Raw genomic sequence first — 25728 nt, forward strand, 5'->3', positions numbered from 1 at the left:
TGTTGTGATGGGTGCAGAACAGCTACCCCAGTACCCCCATAGTTCCAGGTCCACCTAAATGCATTTGCTATAGTTATCAGTCAAGACATACACCTATCAGGAATATAAGTTCTGCTCTTCTCCAAAAACTGGTAATGTTCACTACTGGACCCGCTACTGAGCGTACACCTACCAGCCTCTTCTTTTCCAAAGGCTACAAGCCGAGGTTTGTTTTTGTCTCATGACTGATCAAAATTAACCAAGATATCTCTATCATCAGGGATAAGAAACAGTCCAACACTGACAGCAAACAAATTGACTTTAAAAGATTTACTAACAAATATGAGTTAGAACACTTAAAAGCCACATTTCAGAGGAATGTGTAAACGCGAACTATATTCCCCCTCTTAAGCAGAAATCAAAGAAACTCCTAGTGAACTTTGTAAAACATAAGAGGTAACTATGCTTCAGAGAGTTTGCATTTTAAAGGAAGAAAAGACTGTATCATATACAACTGGACCATATTCACAGAAAACACAGGCCTACTAGACAACAGCTAACAAGACGTAGACTAGACAAATCTCAAAGGTAAATGGTCCAAGATGTTCATTAACTTACTTACTGCAAAGTGCCAGGTGTTCTTAATAAAGTTTCTCTCTGGAGAAAATACTTCCAGTTTACAAATAAAGATCTATCCATTCCTTAAAGATTTTGAATAATAAATTTCCCAAGCCTGAAACTAATTATTAACATATCCAAACCACCACCTATTTCTTGTTTTTTCTAATTTAAAAATACAACTGTATAAGATTAACAGAATAATAAAATCATAATTACATTTTCTGCTATATTAAACCCATATTTTGTACACTGATTACCAATGTTTTATCTAACAATACCTGAAGAGTAATTAAAACCAAGCTCCTGCAAAGCAGCATCTGCTATTACTTATCAAATCCTAAATATGTAAGTTTTCTTTAAGTTTCATTTTAAAATGTTTTGTACATCTGTCAGTGCCAAAATCATGCCTCTTCTTGCTACAATATAACTGCATAAGTTATATGCAAACACACACATCTAAAGGATTCAGATGAATTAATCTTCTCATAGACAAATCTGCAATTAGACGAATCTACAGATTACCTTTATTTTTTGATCATGTCCTTTACTTATTTTAAACTAGCCTTTTCTCCTGTTAGAATAAGCATATTTCAAATTGTTCCTCAGTAACAACTGTCAGTCAGTGAAGCACAATTTAATCTCTCTAAAAGGGAGGATGAAGTCTGACAGCTATAGGGTAATTTATTATGGTGTTACTAAAATCTTATATAGCTGTACTCACCACTTAGATTCTAGGTAGGGTTCAGGTTATTCAACAATAAGTCTGTGTAATATCTGTATCTCAAGACTACTGTGACGCTTACAAATGGTTATAAATGTGTTGGGGTCCTTAGATGAAATGTGCTATCTAGACAGAAAGCAATCTCAGTGCTCTGACTCGTAGAGTCATAGAAGAGCCTAGGTTGGAAAGGACCCCTGGAGATCAGCTGGCCCAGCTTTCTGATGAAAGCAGAGCCTTAGGTTACAGCCCTGTCAAAGACAGTCTTGAAGTCCATGGCTGCTTTGAAGGAAACTTTAAGGAAATCAGAGGAACTGGAATTTTTTTTTTTTTAAATGTGAACTAAAATATTATGCTATAGAATTCAGATTTTAAATGTGTACTTCCATCCCTATAAGCTAGTAAATCAGCAACACCAGAGAAAGAGGGAGATTAGTTAGCAGAAAGTAGATTATTTAGGAATAAGATTAGCAACATTTTTATCAGTAGGAAACAGGTCTCTACTTCTTTCAAGCTCTTCCTAAGACATGAGAAAACAACATGCATTACTATTCTGACTAGAAAGATGTCCAGAGGCTTTGCTCAGGATCACTGTTCCCCCCCAGGGTTGGATGCTGCTTTAAACATACTTGAAAATACTACTGTAAACTTAAAGTGGGTAACAGAACTAATGATGCTGATTTTCCATTGATTTCTCCTGTGATTGAATTTTTTGCTGTCTGATAAGGTATAAAAGGCTGTTGAATCTTTTCACAGTGCTGATGCATTGATAACATCTCTTTCCTGTATGGATTCTGCAGTGTCTGAAAAGAGTGGAACTGGCACTGAAGGTTAAATAAAGGCACTCTTTCCCTTCTAATGGAGTCGTTTGGGGGAACTTGTAGGAATGAGCCATCTTTGAGACCCCCAAAGCTCTGTCAAGAAGAACGTGATCAGACAAGCCTTAATTTTCAGGAAATGAACCCCGGAGTCCTAAAAAACACTGAACTGTATCCCTCTGTACACCTATATTCACTCTGAACTGTGATCAGTCAAATCTGTTTTGTTCATCCCTCCGCTTTCATGACCTTCTTTATAATTCCTCCATTCAAATTTTAGCTCCAACCAAAAATCCTTGTCTTCAGCGTCAAGCTTCCACCCTTCTGTAACTCAAACCAACATCTACAGCACCACTTCCTTCATATCACTTTTGACCTTCTGCCTGCAGGCATTCTCCACAAAGTCACTGGACTCCGACTGTCTTTCTTAGATCACACAATTCCCTTTAGACTAATTTTTGTCATGATTCTTTAACAGGTCTGCAGTTCCTATAAACCATACTGAAGACATGCATCATTCTTTCTTCTGTATCTTATTGTTGTCACCTTTTAAAGTCAGTGATACTTTACAATAGGGACTTATTTATATTTTAAGAATTTTGCATGAATAAACAGTAATTCTTTCTCACATGGAAAAATACTTGCTCTGCCACAGGACAGTGCCACTGAGGTACACATACTGTAAGGGCCAGGAAGACTCAGTAAAACAGATACAACTTCAGAAATCTGATGAAGAAGAAAAGTGATTCATCTTAAACCTGCAAAACTACCAGTAATGGTATATATTTGAGCATTCAGAGTTCTACTAAAAGGTGGATCTTTAAAAAGAAATTCTTATTCTAAAAAGAGATCAGAGAGCCCTGTAAACAAAATAAATTATCCCTGGATCATATTAATGTTATATTAAATACATATGTCAGCCTGAACCTTTGAAGATTATTGCATTGCCCAAAATGGAGTTTCTACTATTGTGCAATTTGAAATAGAATAAAAACGAATTTTTAAGTTAAGTTGAGTTAAGTTGAATGTGACCATTACAAAATATAAAACCTGTCATCTGGAATCTCCAGAAGCAAAACTAATGTAAACTTCAGCTGCAGAAGAGAAGCTTTTCCAAGAGTTTTATTCCCTCATGGGAAAGGCTGTGTAATTAGTTAAGCTTTACAGAGTATTATTTGACTTGCATTAGACATTGTAAGAGAGAACAAGATCTGGCCCCGTCAGCTTTAGAAAAAGTGTCCACTCCTGAAATGATATTTTGCTGCAAACACGATGGTGAAACCTGCTCTGTAGTATTTCTTCTGGTACCCTCAGCCATACTGCAGCAAAGACAATTATCTTAGTTGCCTGATGGTCAAAAAGCCGGGGGGGCGGGGGGGGGGGGGGATGTGACAAGATAATGATTGTAATGCCCAGTAAAATAAAGACATTTAGTACAATAAAAAGAGGAAATTAAAGACAGACAAAAAACACACACCATGCACAAAAGCTGTAGAGAAAGAAAGGGTTAATTAAGAATAGATTTGAGGAGAGGACAGAAGAGAACTGAAGACATTAAATGCCAATGAAAATAGCTGATCCAAAACCACAAAAAATCTGGTAATGAGACATTTAAAAAAATAAATAAAAATAAAAAAGGTAAAACAAGAGAGAAAAATCACCAAGGATGAAAATAAGAGCAGTAATCAACCAAAGTCCTCAGTTGATTTTTAACACCATGCAAAAAAAAAAAAAAAAAGTGATCTGTATTTCTAATTACTCCTTGCAGCCAAAGACATTATAAAGAGAAAAGTAATCAGGCATTTGGCTCCAAGAAAACAATTAAGATGAAAAACAGACATCAGTATAAATCAGCAAGAGGAAGAAACAAAAATTTTTTTTGATTCAAGTGTTTTTGAATATGAAAGTTTTTAATAAACGTGCTAAATTTTAATGTCATTTTCCCCCTAAATTCACTTTTTCATGTGGTAACTTGAGACATCGGTCCCAGCATGACATTAGGGATTCCACAAACACAGCTTAGGTGGGAACTGTCCTAATAGCAGCAGCAACAACAAAATACACGGACTATAGAAACACCAGGTGGCAAATTCTGGTGTCACTACCCCAATACCACGGTAGGCTGTATTGTCACCTCCTTTCAATTTTAATATTATCACTCCTACTTTCATATCACTTATTCAACAGTCTTATCTGCAATGAACATTCCCTCAAAATATACACCATCCCATGTCTGAGAGCAGCAGGCTTCTCCAGTTCAAGATGCAGTGTCTCTGGTGACATGATTTCTATCACATGTCTGCATTTCCACATTCTTGGGTAAAGGCTTGAGTTTGCATATGTTTAATCAAGAATGTAACTTTTCTTCATGGAAGCCAAATATTTGTGCAAGCTGACCAGGGTAGTAAGCCTATCATGAGTTGTACCTTGTCAAAATCCCTGAAGATTGGGAAATGGGGAGGAAAGATGAAGGAAACTACCCTTTTTGTTATTTTAGAAGTTTTCTTTACACACACCTGACACATGACTTTGAAACTCAGAAAGACTAAGCAGTCTGAGTATTCCTCATTTTATGCCTCGCTTCTTCCATAGGCAATAAAAAGAACCTGAGTGAAGATCTCAGGCCCTCCTCCTTTATGCCCTTAAACAGGTCCAGAAGTTAAGAGGACACTTGAATCTGATTATTAAAAAAAAAAAAGTTTGATTTCACACCTACCTGCAGGGGATACATGCATGCACAGGCTGAAAGAATCACCATACATCACTTCATAACATCTCTTAAAATATATTGCAATACATACAAAGTTTGTGCCCCTTCATCTTCTATGTTCTAGTATCCTTTGGCTTTTTATAGCTTAAGCAGTAGCATTCTCATGCTTCTTACTACAAGCACAATCTAACACCAATGACCATCTCTCTACTGGTTTAGGGATATAGCACGCCTTGGCTTAGTGCAGTCAGATTTCTAACTAGTTCCAGTGGAAGTGATGCAAAAATTTCCCAACTAGTAAAGAAGGTCCTTCATTTAGCACAGTCTTCATTTTATGCGACTATATGCCATTTTCACTTATTAAGTGGACAAAATAGAATATGAACTACTGCAGACCAATGCATTCAGCTCATAAGAAGTCCTGAATTTGTAACTCAGACTAGCTGGACTATCCCATTGGCGGGGAAAAAAGCATAAAAGCAATACAAAACACAGGGAATTCATCCAATTGATCATCAGATTCCAGATCCAATAGCCCAGACCTACCTCCTGCCCTTTTCTATTTTCACTCATAAGAGACCTTCAAGTGGAACCTGTACTCCCTCTCATGGTGGTTTCTTTTACCACAACTAACTCAGGTTTAGGAATCTCCACTGGTTTCAGATCCTCATCCAGTTGTTTGTCATCACTAGCTGCTGTTTCCATTCAAACAACAGTAACTATGTTATCAAAGGTAAGGACTTTTTAAGTTAAGGAAAAAAAGAGGGGGCAAGGGTTGCTGTCATTACATAACCCAAACACCAGATGGTACCTTACTTAAATTTACTGAAGTTCCCCAAACCATATAAGCCTCTTTACTCAGCCACATGAAGGTAAATGGACTAAGGTTTTTTGAACATCCATATTAAAAAAAAAAACAACAAAAAAAACACCACACACACTGTTAAAACAAATGGTTTAGAGAAACCTTTTATGTAGTCCCAATTTCTGCATAACTTATCAGCAGGACTGCCAGACTTTTGAGTAGTTTGCCTATTGTTACTGCCCATAAAGTACAGTAACATGTACACATTCTTCTTCAGGACCTTAATTTGGATTTAAAATATTTTTAATCAATAAAATCATCCAGCTGCTCTTCATTTTCATTATATTCCTTAACACAGGTAAACATCAATATTTCATTGACTAAGAAGTGAAAGGATAATGAACAAAAGAACCCCTCATTATTCAGTTTCCCAGCCTCTTGTACCTTTGCCCAATGCTTTTTAAATCAAATGCTTGCGATGGATACAATTAACAATTTCTGGCTTCAAAGGCTGAAAAGAGATCAGATTATATTCACAGTGAAATATACAGCATTTACCCAAATTCTATTGTTCTACCCCTGTATCACATATGAAAGTGCAGGTATTATATTTGTTGAAGAATCTCTGCTGAAGGGATTATCATTATCTACTTTAGTAACACTGGATTTTCATACTACATAGGAAATGAGCAAAAGACAATAAAAGAATATGCATAATAGCTTGTACACAGTGATTGCAGAAAGGACTACAAAAAGTAATTTCAATTACCTGTTAACAGTACTGTTACAGGTTCACTTGCTAATCTTGAAATCATCCTTTTTAGTTTCTAAAAGGACACATGAAGATTTTCCCTTAGAAAAAAAAGTCTCTAGAATCCATAAAAATAGCATTAGAATAGAGGCATACCTCGGAGATATTGCGGGTTCAGTTCCAGACCACTGCAATAAAGCAAATATCGCAATAAAGCGAGTTACACAATTTTTTTTTTGGTTTCCCAGTGCACATAAAAGTTATGTTTACACTATACTATCAAGTAGTCTATCAAGTGTGCAATAGCATTATGCCTAAAAAACCCCAATGTACATACCTTAATCAAAAAATACTTTATTGCTAAAAAATGCTAACCATCATCTGACCCTTCAGCAAGTTGTAATCTTTTTGCTGATGGAAGGTCTTGCCTCCATGTTGATGGCTGCTGACCGATCAGGGTGGTGCTTGCTGAAGGCTGGGGAGGCTGTGGCAATTTCTTAAAATAAGACAGCACTGAAGCCTGCCGCATCCATTGACTCTTCCTTTCACAAAGGATTTCTCTGTAGCATGCAATACTGTTTGATAGCATTTTACCCACAATAGAGATTCTTTCAGAAGTGGAGTCAGTCCTCTCAAACCCTGCCGCTGCTTAATCAACTAAGTTTATGTCATATTCTAAACCCTTTGTTGTCATTTCAACAATGTTCACAGCATCTTCACCAGAAGTAGATTCCGTCTCAAGAAACCACTTTCTTTGCTCCTCCATAAGAAGCAACTCCTCATCCATTTAAGTTTTATCGTAAGATCGCAGCAATTCAGTCACATCTTCAGGCTCAACTTCTAGTTCTAGTTCTCTTGCTGTCAGTTCTAGGTCTCTTGCTGTCAGCCTGCCCATTGAAGCTTTGAAGCCAGGCATTGACTTCTCCTCTCTAGCTATCAAAGTCCTAAATGGCATCTTCTTCCAATAGATTAGAAGGCTGTTTCATCTTCATTAAAAACCTGCTGTTTAGCGTAGCCACCTCCATCAATTCTCTTCGCTACATCTTCTGGATAACTTGCTGCAGCTCCTACATCAGCACTTGCCGCTTCACCTTGCGCTTTTATGTTATGGAGACAGCTTCGTTCCTTAAACCTCATCAATCAACCTCCGACAGCTTCAAACTTTTCTCCTGCAGCTTCCTCACCTCTCTCAGCCTTCACAGAATGGAAGAGAGTTAGGGCCTTGCTCTGCATTAGGCTTAGGCTTAAGGGACTGTTGTGCCTGGTTTGATCTTCTATCCAGACCATTCAAACTTTCTCCATACCAGCAATAAGACCGTTTCGCTTTCTTATCATTTGTGCGTTCACTGGAGAAGCACTTTGAATTTCCTTCAAGAGCTTTCCCTTTGCATTCACAACTTGGCTAACTGTTTGGCACAAGAGGCCTCACTTTTGGTCTGTCTCGGCTTCGACACGCCTTCCTCACCAAGCTTCATCATTTCTAGCTTTTGATTTAAAGTGAGAGACGTCCGACTCTTCCTTTCTCTTGAGCACGTAGAGGCCATTGTAAGGTTATTAGCTGGCCTAATTTCAATATTGTTGTGTCTCAGGGAATAGGGAGGCCCAAGGAGAGGGACAGACACGGGGGAGCGGCTGGTCGGTGGAGCAGTCAGAACACACACAAGTTCACCGTCCTACATGGGCGCTGTTCGTGGCACCCCAAAACAATTACAATAGTAACAAAGATCACTGATCACCATAACAGATATAATAATAATGAAAAAGTTTGAAATATTGCAAGAATTACCAAAACATGACACAGAGACACAAAGTGAGCACATGCTGTTGGAAAAATGGCGCTGACAGACTTGCTCAATGCAGGGTTGCCACAAACGTTCAGTTTGTAAAAAATGCAATATCTGTGAAGCGCAAAAAAGCAAAGTGCAATAAAACAAGATACGCCTTTAATAAATGCCATGAACATCTGTGGTACTGTATAAATAAAATAGAACATATCCTACAGAAGACATGCACATCTCACAGAAATACAGGCTGATGCTAGTTCAGTCTTCCCCAACTGATCCTTGGTAGACTTGCTGCAAAGCATCTGCACCATATTTGTAAGTAAACAAAAATTGTTTTGACAACTTTTCCCCTGAAAATACAGCCAGGAAAGGGAGAACAATAACTTACAAGTCTGAAAAGAGATAAACACCACCAACACACAAAGGACCCACTTTCTCGCTATTAAAATAACTATACAAAGATAGTTTTGATTTGATTTCAAATGCCACGACTTACTGACACTGGCAGCTCCTATGAAATCTTAAAAACTACAGCATACCCTTAATAAGGAATTTTCTCTGCACAGACAGCTGAAATTCTAGTTGGCCTTTAGGAAGGGTTAACTCTGAAATATGTTATGGAGACAAAAGAGATCACATTCGAGCCTACATAAACTAACAGATAAATGCTTAAGGTGAAATGACCACTTTATCATATACTGTGAGTTCCAGACATCAACGCTCTCAAAGATTTCAGTACGTAACTGTCCTTCAAAGAAAAAGCAAGGCAGAATGCAGAATACTTCTCACCTCTATGAAGAACAGTAGTTTTAAGACTGAAAATTGTAGGCTAAAACCACACTTTTTTTTTTCTTTAAGAACAATAACCTAGTACATAACATGAAACCACAACAATTAATTGTCACAGATACGTTCTTACCAAAAGTTTGCCTGTCATGTTCCTGATGGCTTTCTTCCTGCAAGGCCATCTTTTTTTTATGGGCATCAACCCACCACGGTTTGTACTTCAAAACATGCTGAATAGCTTCATCTTCAAAAAAATCAGCCCTGGAAAAAGAGAGTCATGTGTTGTGCATAAAAATATACCCACATGTGCTATAAACTGAAATAAACAGAAGGAATACACCTAATTTGGTTCTAGGCTATTTCCCATTTGTTAGAAATACAATTCCAAAGAACAAGAACAAACCTGAGCAGTATCTGCTCTTTGACTTAAAAACAGAAAATATTCATTTTTAAAGCATAAACAACAATATTCTTTTATCTTACAGTTCCCCCTCCCATACTTTTTCAACCTTTCCAAGGCTGCCCAGAAGCTTAGGAAGTTGATGAGTTTGTAGCATGACTTGTTTTGGATCCATCTAAAGGAAAAACATTTCAAAGAGGACTTCTCAGCATATCGCTCTGGCAGCAAACTTCACTTCATTGGGAAGTTCTGTTTTCAAAGCAAGCATACTTTGGAGAGGAGATGTATGCAGCTGGAGAGCAAAGATCTGAGAGTAGGGCTGGGAACTGACTTTTGGGTAAACAAAGGTATGCAGTAGCAAGGTGGAAAAAGAAGAGCTGTACATGAATTCTGTAAAAGAGGTACCACCATCTCAGCACAAAGCCACTGTGGTAGAAACTCAATATAGTAAGTCTGGAAGGATTTATACTAAAGGATTCAAGTTCTAAGCCTCCTCTTATCTTCATTTTTTTCCTTCAAGCCAAACAATAGAATGAAAAATGAGAACTGTATGCAGGAACAAATGCAGGAAATATTTCTTAATAATTTCTTAGTCATTGTACAAAACCTGCCTAGTTCACTGAACGCAGACCGTAATTTGCTGTACTCTCACATTAACAGTTTCTCCAATGCCTCCAGTGTCTTTTTAAAAAGTAACTTAAAAATATTAGCCAGTCTGCATTTTCCTTAAAATGAACAGAATATTTCTGCTCGCCACTGTTCCTCCAGAACTATCCTTCGCATCAGGGTGCACAGGAAAACTATAATTTTAGTTGAAGACAAGAGGCTGGTATCATTTGTTCTGAGGCCTCTGAAACATATTCATTAAACTAAAAGGTTCTAGTTCATCTTCAAGGCTAGAAGATATGGTCTCTAAGATGGAAACTTAGAATTATTGTAATTTACGTCACATTACCAGTTAGGAACTATTAAAACTGAGATAGTAAATGTACTTCCAAATGACACTGCAGCTCGAGAAAACACGTCTTTTGTTTCTACTTGCTACAGAATGACACAGAACTGCCTCTGAAACACCTGACTCAGGAAGAAGAAAAAAAAAAGGGGGGGTTGCAAATATACCTTCTGAAATACCTCAAATGGGTTAAGCCTACATATTTCAGAACAAATAGAGCAATTCCTGTGGCTGTGCTTCAAAATATCTAAAGACAAGAAAAAAAGCCACCAAAATCCCTCTTCCTCCTCAAAACACACCACAAATATTAGTTATCCCCACTGGGGATTATACCCATTTCCCAGTAAATCAGTATTGCAGGAAGTACTGTGTTAGTAGTTCTGACAATTTTAACTTAGTGTATTTTTCTAGAAGTTTCTGCGCTTCCCTCGACGTGAAATATTCCAGTTTGGAGAGACTGTCCTTGAAGGGCACAAAGAATCATTTCCACCTTCATTACATAGGAAGAAGCACAAAGAAACACAAAGTTTTGTTTGAGAATTTTTCTCATTCTGTTGAAAAACAGGTTTTATTTGATACAGACAAAGCCTGAAATGGTTTAAACAAAAGTTACATGATTTCAAATCTCTAAGGAAAAATAGCAGGATCTACTTAAAAGGGAACATCTACTTCCTTATAGACCAGGATGGATCACAAGGAGAAAACAAAGCTATGACATCTGCAACTCAAAATGCTGGCAGAGTTTGGCTACCCTGATGCTGAAGAGGTCAACTATGAAACAACATTCTGCAACAGTTCACAGCAGCCACACTTGAGTAAAGACTGACTTCTGTGTTTAGTCAACTGCAAAACAGATACACAATGTCTTGTGTTACTGTCACTCTTCTGAATAACCTCTAATGCCTACTGCAAGACGACGAAGAGCCAGACAGACAAAAAGTAAAGCCAGTATTTCCAAAAGCGACCTTAAAACCACCACCTATCAAACGAAAAAGTGAATTTATTTCAACTGAGGTACTTTCACTTGATCAGGCGAAATAAATCAGTACTTACAGGTAATGATCAGGATCAAACTTGGCAGCCTCAGCTGCCAGGCGTTTCCTCCTACGTTCATCTACAGGCACTCGGTCTGGATCCTTAATGTCAATAACATCACTGAGTTCATCCTGAAAATGTAACAAAAATTAGATGACCAAGCCAAAGATACAATGTACAAGAATTCTTTAGTAAAAGTTTATGAGGGATGTCTACCGGCATCAGAGTGAAGTGCTAATGCACTTTTCAACCTCCCTAATTAAAAGGTAATATACTACATGTCATACTATGCCTTCACTTTTAAACACAAGTGCAAAAAATAATAATGATAATGGTCAGCACTGTTTAAAACAGATGAGTTCTAACTAGAATTTTGCATCTCTTTTGATATGCATTATTGAAAATTAGGCACAGTCTTAAAACATCTGCATACACTTTCAATTCAGATTCCCTGTGCAAATAGGATATCCAAATTCCATGGAGTTTCAATTATTATGAATTTTAAGATAGTGGTTGTGTAACTCTTGAGACTATTCCTGCATTTTCAAGTGGCCACACATTAATTAATGGACAATTTCAGGACCCTTTTAGACATTATTAGCTAGAAGTACATTAATGCTAATGGAAAATGTACTTCTTCAGAAGTTTCATGGTAATAAACCAATAAATATATTCAGAGAATGTAAATACTTTCTCCATAAATAGTGATCCTTCTGTTCCAAAACCTTAAGATACTACAATTCCCGCAATAAGTTAGAGTTACATGATAAATATGTTTTAAATTGCTACTACTTCTACTGCCTGGTGTGAGAACTTAAGCAGAACATTAAGAAAACAATAAATTACCATCTAGTATCTTAATAAAAGTTCTGTATTCTACCAATATTATTATGCAGCTGAGCATGCTACAGGTTGTAGATTTACTCCAATCTATTCATGAATTAGAGAAACTGACTGTACAAAAGTGAAATGACTGCAGTTTAAAGCTCCTATCCTACAAATTAATCTACAAAAGGAAATTTCAGTGCATCAGCATAGCCCTAGTAAATTCATCATAAATCAAGTGCACAGAGACCTTGAAGAATCCCAATCTCAGTCAGTAAACTTCATTTAGATATCATATTTCAATTTCTTTTATTCAACACAATGAATAATTCAGCATTGTCCTCTCCATGCAATATTTTATAAGAGTCCAACCCTATGAAGAGCTTTAATCTCTAATAAATCAATTATGGCAAAGACATACTATAAACACATCAGCAGATAATAATGAATAAACCAGACTGCTACTGTTTAACAAACTGCACTATGTATGCATAGGCAATTTGTCATTCAGTATTTTTCAAAATCATTTTCTAAACTGTGAATATAAATTCAGTTTGTTTGTTTTTTTTTTTAAATCAAGCAAAACATTTGTATTAATGGGGAAAAAAAAATCAGAACTATCAGCAAACAATCTATGCTCATTTTACTCTCAGTCTCTAATAACAATTACCCATTCTCTCTTCTAAAACTCCTGAAGTATTTATCTCAAGTCACTTCAAGACAGGTGTCCCATATCCCAGATAACACAGACTGACCAAGAAAATAAGCCTGCATTCCCAGCCAGCATTCCCAGCCAGCAGATCAACTTCTTTTTGAAACAGGGCAAGTTTATCACAGAATTACACTGCTCAAAGAGTTCAAGCAAAATTCTCTGAAAGGTTCAGGCTCTGATAAGCAGAAAGTTTTAAAAGAACAGTACAGTCGAAGAATATTTTGAACAAAATACATACTTAAATCCATGACAGATTATAGTCCTAATTTTAGGGGCAATAGAGAACACGAAGTTAGGTTCAGACTCCAGGGACATTTATTTACATTCCATGACCGTTTTCCTACAGAATCTGCCAGCTACAGTTATGAAGTGCTACTCCTGGAGAGAGGAGGAGACAAAAACAGGACTTCATTGCTGAAGGTCTTTAAGGATGGTAAAGCAGAGCCCATTTTCAAATATCTTAGTCTCCCGAACATCTATTAACCGGTGAAAGTAGAATTTTAGCTGCTAATGACCTTATTTTACATCTGAAGATCTGAATCAGCTTTAGCAAGTGAGAAAGAGTCAAGCACACTTAGAGATCCTCAAACACACAAGGTGGAACAAGAAGACCGAACACTACAAAAGTTACTGCCTTCTGAAGAAACAAAGGCTAAAACTAAAAGTACAAAGAAAAAATGACTACAAATTTCACAATGGAAAATATTTTAATGCAACAACCATAACAAAGCCTATAGATTAGCCAGCTTTATTTTGTATTAGGTAAAATTTTTTGGTTTTGTTTTGTTTGGAATCATCTCTTTCATTTTTAAATATGTTTTAAAATTCATTGCATCTGAAATATACTTTATGTTGGCACTGAATACGTTTGAAGTCAGAATAGAAGACAATACCAAATAAAAGCAGGAGTGTTAGTGTTACAGTCTAAAGACTGTTTGCAACTTGCCAGAACTATTCACCTGGCACATAACCTACTTCATACAGGCCTTTTTCCACACAGTGCCTTTAAAGGCTAGCTGAACTGTGCTGGCAGTAGCAGCCCAGTTTCAGGTGTTGTGTCCCCTTTTTTTTTTTTGTTTTTTGTTTTTTTTTGTTTTTTGTTTTTTTTTTTAAGCCAGGGACCCTTCAGCCCTTTCCTCTACCACTGGATCCTACTGCAGAAACAGAGCAGGCTATTGCCTCAGCTACCACAGTTAACTCACTCTTGACCATCCCTATTTCTGAAGAAACATGGGTTTGTCTTTGCTATTACATGACGAGCAGAATATACTCAGTCATGTAATAGGATAACAAGGAAGAGCTGTGATTAAATGACCCTCTCTTGACTATGGAACAAACCAGGAAGCCTATCCAACCAGAAAGGCTGTAAACCTTAAAGTTATCTGCAACTTTTAAGAGGCAGGAGAGTCACCCACCTGCAGTCGCTGGAACACCGCTGAGCGCAAATTCCCAAATCCATAGCAGTACTGTTGTTGTAGAGTGCTTTCTGCAGTTTCTTTGTAAGGGGTCTGCTCAATTTCCCAGTCAAATTCTTCTTCCTCCTCCTCAGACAACTGAGCAGAGGCAGCTGTATATATCGCATGGTCAGAGAAAGAAAATTATTACAAGCTTACACCACCCAAAACACATATGATTTAATAACAAGACAAACACTGATAATACAGTAAGCTTTTTATTTACTACATCTCTTAATAAATCTTATATGACAGTGTCAACTATAATTTCCAGAAAACAGAAGAACAGAAAAAAAGAGGCATCAAATGCACGTGAACATCACATCTCCAAATCCCCCTTTATCTTATCCAGTTGACATTAGTGAGAATTTCTCAATCTATTAAACTGACTAGTTTGAATGAAAATGAGGTATAACAAACCTGATTCATATATAACATGACAAAGACTAGGAAAAACATTTTTCTTTTTTGATGCAACATATATATTCCCAACTATGGATGTTCACAATCTGTCAGATTTTACTGCATCTCTGCTGACTCCATCTCCAAATGACATTTTTCTCAAAAATATAACTCTTATCATTAGTAATGTGCAAAAGTATTACTTTCTTTCACACAAGCTCCATGTTTTCCACTTCTGTTGTAACATGGAAGGATAGTATATGGCTGTATCACAGTTTACACTAGATCACTGGATTAGACTGATTCTTACAATCATAAAGTAGTTTCCAAAATTAAAAAAATAAAAATAAAATTCACTGATTAAAGCGTTTCATACAGGCAGGTGCTTACATCAGTAACCCATAGGTCCTGCTCCAAATTCTCCAACTTTTCAAAATGGAAACCAGGAAAACTTATACTCAGTTACTCAAAGGCTGAAATAGTGGTTCCACTGATTTCAGCATGAACAGAAATTTATTTTAAGATAACTCTGACAAGATCAAAGTAACATTATCAATAATTTAAAGCAGATATTCACATAACTAATCACATATTCACAGACAAGAAGGTTTGACATGGCGCCATTAAGCAGGTCATCCACTGGAACCTGTGGAGTTTTTGGGGGTTTTTTTTAAGCTTCTACTATTTGAGCTGAAAGACTAGTTGTACTGACTTGTAGGAAGTAGAAGACTCAAATGTGTGTTTATTATACAGCCACTAGAGGGGCTACAGATCTACAGAGGTTTAGCATGTGTTAAACATACATTTTGGAAAAGTGTACATGTAACTAAGCTATAAATATGAGAAGTACATCACCTACAAGTTCTCTTTGATACTTATCCATACTTCCAGATTCATTCACTTTCCTTGTACCTTGGACTAGACAGTAATAGAAATAGTTTGTCTTCCTACATATATCACTATGTAAATCTACTTGTATAGCTATTTTACTACACATATGTATCACTAAAATAAATAAGATTTTTTGTCGTACCTATCTCTTCCACTAAAGGTTTTGCTGCTCTTAACTTCTTTGGTGCCAAAAGAGATGTCAGCATATCCAGTCCCTCAAAATACTGGCCAGGAATCTCCTTGGGTAACTGAATTGTAAAAGTTCCTTAAAGAAAAGTCAGTAGATAGTTATCCATCTTACACTGAAATATCCATGATAAATTAAAAAGAACATTTTTCTTCTCATGAAAAAGGCTCACAGAAATTGGGATACACGCAGAGTCTATTTTATTATGCATCAATCTCTGAGCACATTTTTATACTTCCTTTACCAATTTCACAAAAATCAAAGACTAGCAATACAGCATGAAAAAGGATATTTAACCAGTTGTGGTCTCTTGACTTACATTGTATAAAATAAACCAACAGAAGACAAGCTTTATTTTGATTTGAATCCTTCCCCCGACCAGGTAATCAAAATAAGATCATAGGAAGCTACATTCAACATGTTGATTCGTGTTGTAAGTCAAGTACGTAATAAAGGCTTTGGAAGCAGAAAACTATAGGTTTTATTGCAGTATTTATTTTCTTTCTGAATATATTTATTCCAGAAATGCCTTCCACCTTATGGTGTGGAAAAAGGTTCAAGTCTTCACTCTTAAGACTTAATCAAGAGATTGCCTCAGGATTACTTAATTTCTGCTCAGCACTACTCAACTTCTTTGCAGATTTACTAGACTAATGATCTTGGTAAAATGACATATTTAACCCCTACAGGGCTTGAGGGGGACTTGTATATAAACTTCTTCATTAGGACAGTTATGGACATGTCTCTTGCCCTTAATTAGCTGAAATAAGTATAACACATCCTGAACAAGAGTTTTATATCACATAAAATAGAAGAAGCTTTAGTAAAGTATAAAATACTGTATATAAATTAAAAGTTCTGTGCAATTAAGCATAAGTTATTGAAGAGCTAGTACTGTATTTTCAGGGACAAATACACTACTAATATTAACTGATACCTTTGTCTGTATTATAAGATGCTTTTTCTCTACCATCTTCCACAATCCTTCCAGGAAGAGTCAATCTGCAGGCAAAAAAACAAGATGTCTGATTGAATGCCTGACTAATTCTTCAACTTGGCCCATAAAATTGTAAGGCACACTCCAAAAGCAGTATAAAGGATTTAACTACATGACTCCTATTGATATTAACGGAAGTTACACTCCTAAATCCTTGCATACTACTTTGAAAACTTACTCCCTAAGTACTAGTACAGGAGATCAGCATCTGAGAGAGGTAATTTGTGACTCCTGTTTTCCCAGCTCGGATGAGGTCACAGCCACCACAGAGATGATGTCCTCAGTACTATGTGCAACACTCAGAAGACTTTGTAGTTTATAGATTCTGAGCTAAACTACAGCGATAGGATACAAAAACTCACCCAATTCACTGCATTCTACTAATCTACTAAAATCTTGCTTGTAGTTTACTACTGTATATAGTCAACATGAGGAGAAGAATGCCCAAGAATTCAGGAAACACAGAAAATAAAAAAGGTTAGGAGCTCATCAGCTCATACATGCCAAAGGTTCTCTTAACACTTCCATGCTTAGGTTGTCTCTTGTTCCTTTTCTATAAGGTAATGGGAAACTTGCAATCTAGAGAAAAGACAGCACAAATCTCACTTCCTACTGCCTACAGCCACTTTTCTCCCCTTATGTTATTAGGTGTACACCAAAACACATGCTTCACCAAGTATATCCTATCTGGCTCTCAATGGCAAAAAGACACTTATTCTATACAAATTACATACATCCAAAGAATTGCCTTGCCGTTCTACATCTGGAAATCTATAGTAAAGTAAGTTTAGAAAAGCATTTAAATGAATTCATTTTAAGTGATTTAAAACCTTGAAACAAAGAGGCCAGATCCACAAGACAAGCCAAATCACTGTGGGAGCTACAGATGAAGCATGCTCTGAGGGCCCCAAAAGTAAAGTTCATTCTCTGTTGATTTTTATTTATTTTTTGAAGTTCAAAGCTTTATACATCCTTCCACTACTTGCCTGAGAAAGTAAGGTTTAGCATAAAATTTAAAATCTTCCCCTTCAAAATATACATCAAACTCTGAAGCTCTGGCATAAGGTATTTTGATTATTATTGTAAGAAAATCCGGATCCTGGCTCAGCTCAAAAGCTGGAGTTATCATGATGAATCGAGCAGGAGAAGCAACCACTGACTGCACAGCCCTATCAAAACAGCAAAAGAAAAAGTTATTGTAGTTTCCATTTTATGACAGTAAATAGTGTATTCTTCAAGATTCTGTAAGAAGAACATTTCAGATTTTCACAGAATTATCTTCTACATACTCAAGAATAAAACACTCATGACAGCAGCAACAAAAACCCCCCTATGCTCTCATCAAGAATAGCAAGGTACTATCTCTCTACAACTTAATTATTGCTTCTTAATGAAAGGAGATAATATAAATGAATGCAAACATTTGGAGTACTGGAAAGCACCTACTATTGTCAGCATACCAAGCACATTAATTCAGTCTTAAAACCTGTGGGCTTTTTTTTTTTTTTTTAAACCTGTTGATTACAATTTCCCAGGCAGCAGATGTTAGATTTGTGAGTTTGTTACTGAAGTGACAATAAACCACTATTAGAAGACACTGAAAGAGAAAAATATTTTCACAAAGTTGAAGTCGTACTTTATTATCTATAAACACGCTTCCCAGAGCACAAACAACAGATTCAGTACACCCCAAAGAGCCAATGTGAGCATACACAGTAAGCGTACTACTCGTCATGTCTGTTTTAATGTGTAAGCCTCTGGGTTCGTTACATGCACAGTAAGTCAAAGATGTCTCTTTGCACTGGACTCATGACACAAGAGCTCTCTTAAAAGTTTACACAGAAGCAGCTTACACATTCAGGGCTTCCAGATGTCCACTGTGAACATACTTTCTGTTTTGATGAGGCTGTAGTGGTTTCAGAAGCCTTGAACAAGCATCTTAGAAACCTCACATTCCTCCTGACAATTTTGGGGAGGCAAATGATTCAATCAAAGAAAACCTAAACAATATAGTAGTTGTAAGTGGACTAAGGAGTGTCTGGGATCTCCTTCACTGAGTGTTTTTAAGGAGAGTTTAGGTCAACATCCAGAATCATAAATATGTGCATTTGCCTGTATGCATATGTATCAGGAAAGAAGGAATTTATATAGCACCAGCCTCCCATACACAACTTGTCTGACTCTTCCAGAGCTTCAAAATGCAAGAGGCATTTCTTCAGTTTTAATTTAGAACCAGTTTTAGTTTTCATAATTTTTTTCCAGCTATCTGTATAAGACAAAAATCTTTTTAATAAAACATTTAAAAGAACAGAATTATTATTGGGCAGAGTACTACTACTACGCTGACTTTTCCAAGTTGTCTTTACTAAAGAGATCCACATTCTTACAACTTCAAATACACAGCAGTGAGCATTAACAGGGCTAAATCAACAGATGACCCGTTCCGGCACAGCACGGCCAACCTACCTCACTTGGGGGGGCTGAGAGGAGTGAAATTCCTTACCTCACTGCACCACTTTATCCCAATTCAACATTTTCATCCTCTCCAGGCGAGCAAACAGCTGGGCGCTCACCCCGTTGTAACTGCCGAGAAAACACCTGGGAAGCAGCACACGTTTCTGGGGACTTCCTTAGCGATTCACAAGGCCGCACGCCGCTTATCCACCCCCACGCGAGCGGGCACCGGGCACCGCCACCGCGCACCCCGCAGCGTGCTCCAGCCTCGCGCCGCGCGAAGGGGCTCCGCTATCACCGCCCCTCTCCTCGCGGTCGGTTAAACCAGGATTTGGCCGCAAGGGCAGGTTTTTTCCCCCCAGGCTGGTGGGGGGGGTTTTCCACACGTAGCGGCAGGGACACGCAACCGACGGGCTCTGGCCGTACCCACCTGCTTAGTTAGGGCTCCGCGCCGGCCGCTGCGCCACTCACCGCGCTGCCAACAGCCGCCCCCGCGCGCGCATGGCGGCACGCAGCACCCCGCGCATGCGCGGCCAGGCGGCGGCGGGGGGCGGGAAGGCCGCTTCGCCCCGCCCCGCCCCGCCCCTGAGGCGGTGCCGTGACAAGCGATGCCGCCCCCGGGGCGGGTCCGGCCTCGACCGAGGCCTTAAGTTTCGGGAAGGTTTGACGCGTTCCCGGAGAAGTTGAGCATTAATCAGCTTTGGAGCCTTGTTAGTATAACCTGTGGTAAACGTGTCGGGCAGGAAGCTAAATTATGAACCAGGAGGGACCATCCTCGCCAGGTAACTTCAAATCTGTGAAGGACAAGGGAAAGATTCCTCAGGGAGCTTGTTCTTGTCTGACGCCTCCCAAAGCACTGCCTCAGAGGTTTTATTTTTTTTCAGAGCCTAAGAATTTCTAGCCTTTTTTGTCTGGTAATACTTGCCCCATAAAAGAAATGTTTATGTGCTAATTTTGGTGGAGAAGAAACATCAGCCATTTTGCTTTGTCAGCCCGGAAGGATGGTCTGAGGGAGGAAAGCTGTATTGCTTTCCTCTGTAAAAAGTACACTGAATTTTTAGCTCTAGGAAGAAAAAGTTTTATCTAGAAATGTAGAAAGACCGTTTTAAGTCTTTTGATGCATCTTACTGACAAAGTCAGTTTGGCTGCTGTGTGTTTAACAGAGCGCTGAAAAGTGACAATCCATCATCTACCGCATTTTGGGCTAGTAATTAGTAAAACTTGCTGTCCATTTGAAAAATCACAAAGCTTTGCAGTTCACAAGCACAATTGACTCTACATGGCTAATAATTACAAGTAAATCTGGTGTAATCCCATGGTTAAGGTACCTAAATGTACATCCTAGAAATATAGTTGGCACGTACATGAAAATGTAATCAAATACCAAGCATGTGTTTAGTTTAACAAGTAAAAGAGGAACAAAACTGGTAGTCTACCCAGGAAATAAGTGGAAATAAGGTAAGTGTATGTTTCTATCTATGTGAAATACATTATGAAATTCAATACAATAAAAACCAGTTTCCATTATCTAAACTACCAGTGCTATAATTCTGATAAAATACTAAGCCCTAAAAATAGTTATGTAATTGTCAGACTTAAAATTTGCAAAATTTCAGTGTACATCAGCAATGTAAATGATAATTGAGGGATTTTCCTGAGATGGAAATAAAAGATATCACTGCACATTCTTGACTAAAATTCATCCTGTTCTCCCCTTTAACTTTGAGAACAAATACAGAACAAATATTTTAACTTCTTTTGTCCAAGTGTCCTGAAGCATTCCTCCAAATCAAACACACTTTCATCTGAGTTCACTTTCCAAGCCATAGATTTAATTTTCAAGGATTTTATAGTCTTTAACAATTCCATTTACAGAAGTATTATGACTGTAATACCACGATATTTTCATAGCTTTATTTTTGCTCTTTCCTTTTGCAGTCATGATTATCCAAAGGTATTGAAGCTTCTCCTGATTTTATTTCTCCAGAGGAGGTAAGGATCCTGAATCACAAAGACGTTCTGTATTACTTTTTCAGATAATGAATATAACATAATGTATTAAATAGGTTTCTAGACGCAGACTGGTGGTCTTTATAGCCTCAGGATCTAATCTGAAACAGTCTTTGCAAGAATAGAACCTTAACAGTCAGGGATGTAAATATATAACGTATTTCCTAGTGTTACATGCTGTGGTGTTACCTGATAGCATGTCAGACTTGCTTTGAAGTGCTGTATGTAGAATTTGCGAGTGAGAGATCAAATTATAGTTTAGCTTCTTAGTGGCCCAAGGACACAAACTGTAATATTAGTAACCGTAACACAGAGGCCCCTGTGAACCTCTCTGAGAGCCCAACCTGCTACTGCTGAGCAAGAGAATTGTTAGATCCACAGACCATGGAGTTGTGCAGAGGCAAGCACGTAAGGCATTGCATGTAAGGTATGGCACGTACTTGTGGCAAATGTTTTGTTTTGTGCTGAAACTACTTTTTTTGAACAGCTTCCTAGGGATATTGTTGTAGTCCGTTGTATGTTAAAACAGCCCTTGGTGTTGTTCAACCTGACTACCACAGAAGTAGCATATGGGCAACTCTGTTTGCTAGTCTGAGTTTTTAGCTCAGTAGAATCTTGAATTTTTGAAATTTGTAACTCACTAGACAGTGTGTGCTACATTTTCCTTTCTGTCCCCTATCTGTAGAGGGCGTATTTCTGTTACAACCCTGTTGAATGGAGCCTGGCTCTTTTAAGACACAGTTAAAAGTCACGGTTACAGTCTTATCTTGTAGTATAGGCCTGTTTTGCCTCTGGATATATATGGTATTTCAGGGGGTTGCTACTGATATTCATTTTTTTAGTAAGAATTAGTTTGGTGGGGTTTTCTTGTGGTATATACATTTTCGGAAAAGAGTGTATCTTTATGCATTGTGGTTTTTCTATAGTTTCTCATTTAATATTGCTATTTTCTCTTAGTATGAAGTAACTGATATTTTTACATCTGCTCAGAATCTGAGTCAGATGAAATTCTAAAACACTGAATGTTCATTGCATTCTTTCCATTGCTACTGAGGTAAAATACATTTTGGGATACCATTAGTCAAGGCTTGATGTGACAGCAATGTAAAATGACCAGGCTGCACAGCTTCACTGTCAAGCAATTGCCATTTACATTTGGAAGAACCATCTCTTGGAAGATTTGTCCTGAAAGTAAACCTGTCTTTGCAGAGTAAAGCTGTGTAGCAGAAGAGCTGAATGCATGGCAATTCACCCTTCTGCATAAGATACACCATTTACAATATGCTGCTCCCTTATCTTGGTAGCGTTCTGATCTACGGGAAGTTCAAAAGACTCGGGCCTCCCAGCCTGTATAGTGATGTGTCTGGAACGTAATCCTTTCCCTCAAGTAGCATCGTGACTTCAGTGGAGTTATTCACATTACAATTGTAGCACTGAGCCATTTATTTTAAAACTACTAGATCAAATAGCTTTATGGAGAGCACATCTAGTTTTCATGAGAGCCACGTGGGGCATCAGCCTTGTCATCCTGCTCCGGTGGAGTCCAGTAGATTGTGGTCATTTTACTGTACAGTATTCCCTGGGGATGAAACCAACCATGTGGAGTTGTCATTTGTTTGGAGAACTAACACCATGAAGGATGTGCAAGGCCCTGGTTTCCCCATTGTCCCCATTCCAGAGGTTGCTCTCTCCGTTCTTTGTGTAGCTCCAGCTCCTTGGGGCAGTGTAAATACTTGTATTTCTGTCATACTGTACATTCAAAGCTGGTAAACCAGTTTACAAACCCAGATAGGAATTATTTCTGTGAAATTGACAGTATTCCCATCGCCCCCGGTGTTGCACAGACTAACTTGGTCAGTCACAGGAAGACAAGTCCAAAGCCCCTCCGAAAGTAAGCGAACGCTTCTGTTCCCTCGCTGCTTCCAAGTATTGCAGTTCCACTCAGTACAGCGTGCCCGTGTAGCTGGTGGGGCCAGAGCAGCGTGCGCGCCGTGGTGTCCCGCGAGCGCGGCGGGGAGCCGCAGGCGCTGCGGCGGCTACTCCAGACAGTACGGTAGGGCGGCGGGCCCCGCCCCCGCAGCCGGGAGCCGCGCCGGGGCGGGCGGCCACGTCCCCGCGCCGGGCCGAGCCGGGCCGGGCCGGGGGCGATGTCCGCCGCGGCGGGCGGGCGCAGGGGCCGCCGCCGGGCCTGAGCCCCAGCCCGAGCCCCGTTGCCGCGCCATGCGGCTCTCGTGCAAAGTGGCGGCCGCGCTGCTGTGCCTCGGCAGCCTGCTGCTGCTCTATCTGCTGGCGGGCAGCGCCGCCGCCCCGCCGCGCCCGCCGCCCGCGCCCTCCGCGCCCGCCCGCCCCGCCGCGCCGCCCGCCCGCCGCCCGCCGCGCCTCAGCCGCAGCCCCGCGCGGCGGAGCCCGCCCGCCGCCCGCCTCGCCAGCGCCAGGTAACGCCCTGCCAGCGGCTCGTGGGCGCCCGCCCCACGCGCGGCCCGGGGGGCCCGGCGCCGGCCCCTCGCTGCCGCCTCCGCTCGCCGACCGCTCCCTTTCCCCGGCGCCCCGCGCGGGCCCGGGGTAGGTGCTTTGCCGTCAGTTTTGGCCTTGTCTCGCAGGCCGACCTGCGTGATGGGGTGCCGATTGGCTCCGACGCGCGGGGAAGGGCTGTCAGCCTCAGACGCTGGACTTGTGCGGGTTTTGTTATTTGGAGGCAAACGGAAAAGGGGGGGTGAACGGCCGTTCTCTGCGGTGCCCACAGACTGTAAACTATTAAGCACCAGTGGATTTTAAGCTGTGGAGCTTTTTGTTTTAAAAGTTTTTTTCCTAGGTAAAGTAATTCAGTAGAACTTCAGAAAAAGTTTGGATTCATGCTGTGTTATGTTCCCTTTTTCAGTACCTTCCAGTTGGAATATTTAAAAAAAAAAAAGTGGTAATTACTTCAGGAAAAAAAATAGAGGAGTAGAGTGCTTTCAGTGGGTGGAGGGCTGTTTTCCCCTCTGCATTCCAGCTATATTATGGTCAGTGTGACCTCATATATCTAATTAACTTGGTATGTCTTTGTGTCTTTGATTCATGATTTCACAGAGATGTTCTGAATGAAAGACTGTTCCTGTTTTATGAGCTCTTATTCCGTAACTTATTAAAGCAGTTGGTTTCTTACAAGCATTGTTGTCCTACTGAATGCAAGAGATGTTTACTGTGGCTGGGAATGGGTCATGAACAGAATTCAAATGTGTGTATTAAAGCAGGATTATTTCCACTGGCAACTGTACCTCCTGAACTCATTTTTCTTTAAGGCATATCTCTGTGATTATCATGGAAATCAAGAACACTGAAGGAAGGAGCCTGGAAAGTATAAAACTGCTGGAGAGAGTAAACAACTGTCCCATTTCAATGAGCATCTTCATGTTCCAAAAGTTGATGTTATCTAACTTTTTTATTGACTTCTCAAGTACTTTTTACGAGGTCTGCAACACAAAGTGTTGGTGGTGTGCACTACAAAATAGAAAAGGAATAATGCTGTGTTTAAACCATGCCACTTCAGCTGCCTTTTTTTCACCTCTGCTGGCAGGGCATGATCCTGCACTGTTGACACCATCAGGAGTTCTTTACTGAGAAGCAGGAGTCTGATGGTCCAGTTTGGACCCTTGCTGAAAGACCCTTTATGGTGTTAGTTACTTCCAAAATATGATATGACATAGTTAAGTGAGGGTACCATAAAAAAAAAAAAAAAAAGCAAAGTCTAGAGGAGATGCAGGCTTCTGTGGAGAGGAAAAGCGGCCCGCTGACAGGCACTGCTCCAGAGTGGATCGCATCCACACCAGCACAGTGAAGGCATAAGGCAGTGTGATCTGCCTGTCTTAAAAAGCCTGAGCCAATGCACACTGAAAACATGTGGAAGCTGTTTTTAGGGTGCTTGAATTTGGAGTAGAAGAAGCAAATGATTTAATTAGTTATTATCTTCAAGAGTGAGTTTTCCCATAGATTTAATAGACTTTGCTTACACATATGCTTACAGTAGAGCACATATTTATATAATGTGCAGGGTCACAGTCTGCCTATTCATTGCTATAGTATAAATACTATTTTAGTTACTCCTTGTGAGCAAAAGGAATGACTTTGAGAGATCATATGTGATCTGATTCCTTTAGGACAACTAAAGATCTGATTATGATTGTTTAAGTTCTTGTGATCTGATCACGGTAAGTGTGTATATATCTAGACTACGTGATTAGTTCAATTGACTTTAATAAGTTGTGTCTATGTGAATGTAAAGGGCACAGTTTTAATTCAGTTAAGTTGATTAGTGTACTTTTAGGGAAGAGTGCAAGTTTTGTTCTTAACTCAGAAATAATCACAGCTGTTATCTAGGATATATATTTTTTTTTAATCAATTATACTGTGCACAAGGGGAATTGTAGTTTAGCTCAGATTCTGTAGTAGTGCTCTCTG

General features: G+C 39.1%; 2 protein-coding genes across 7 annotated transcripts in view; one reads left to right on the forward strand and one right to left on the reverse strand.

Annotated features, from left to right (window-relative positions):
* SHQ1 (SHQ1, H/ACA ribonucleoprotein assembly factor) overlaps window positions 1–19764 on the reverse strand; it is a 70412-nt gene extending 50648 nt beyond the window's left edge. For 3 of the 4 annotated variants that reach the window (XM_067303498.1, XM_067303496.1, XM_013958599.2), the window contains exons 1-8: window positions 19712–19764; window positions 19331–19425; window positions 17814–17996; window positions 16768–16832; window positions 15786–15908; window positions 14312–14463; window positions 11378–11490; window positions 9106–9233 (exon numbers count right to left, since the gene is read on the reverse strand). In XM_067303498.1, the coding sequence (XP_067159599.1) occupies window positions 9106–9233; window positions 11378–11490; window positions 14312–14463; window positions 15786–15908; window positions 16768–16832; window positions 17814–17956 (724 nt within the window). In that variant the 5' untranslated portion in view covers window positions 17957–17996; window positions 19331–19425; window positions 19712–19764. Of the gene's footprint in view, window positions 1–9105; window positions 9234–11377; window positions 11491–14311; window positions 14464–15785; window positions 15909–16767; window positions 16833–17189; window positions 17209–17813; window positions 17997–19330; window positions 19426–19711 lie in introns of those variants that run through there. The other variant, XM_067303497.1, reaches the window with a different exon arrangement.
* A 3661-nt stretch (window positions 19765–23425) lies between these two features.
* The window catches only part of GXYLT2 (glucoside xylosyltransferase 2), a 31117-nt gene continuing 28814 nt past the window's right edge, over window positions 23426–25728 (forward strand). For all 3 annotated transcript variants that reach the window (XR_010885405.1, XM_067303499.1, XM_067303500.1), the window contains exon 1: window positions 23426–23726. Coding sequence is in view for 2 of the 3 variants with exons in the window: in XM_067303499.1 (XP_067159600.1) it covers window positions 23512–23726 (215 nt within the window). In the remaining variant the exon portion in view is untranslated. The remainder of the gene's footprint in view (window positions 23727–25728) is intronic.

The sequence above is a fragment of the Apteryx mantelli genome, chromosome 12 (genome assembly GCF_036417845.1).
Source record: "Apteryx mantelli isolate bAptMan1 chromosome 12, bAptMan1.hap1, whole genome shotgun sequence".
NCBI classification, from domain to species: Eukaryota; Metazoa; Chordata; class Aves; order Apterygiformes; family Apterygidae; genus Apteryx; species Apteryx mantelli.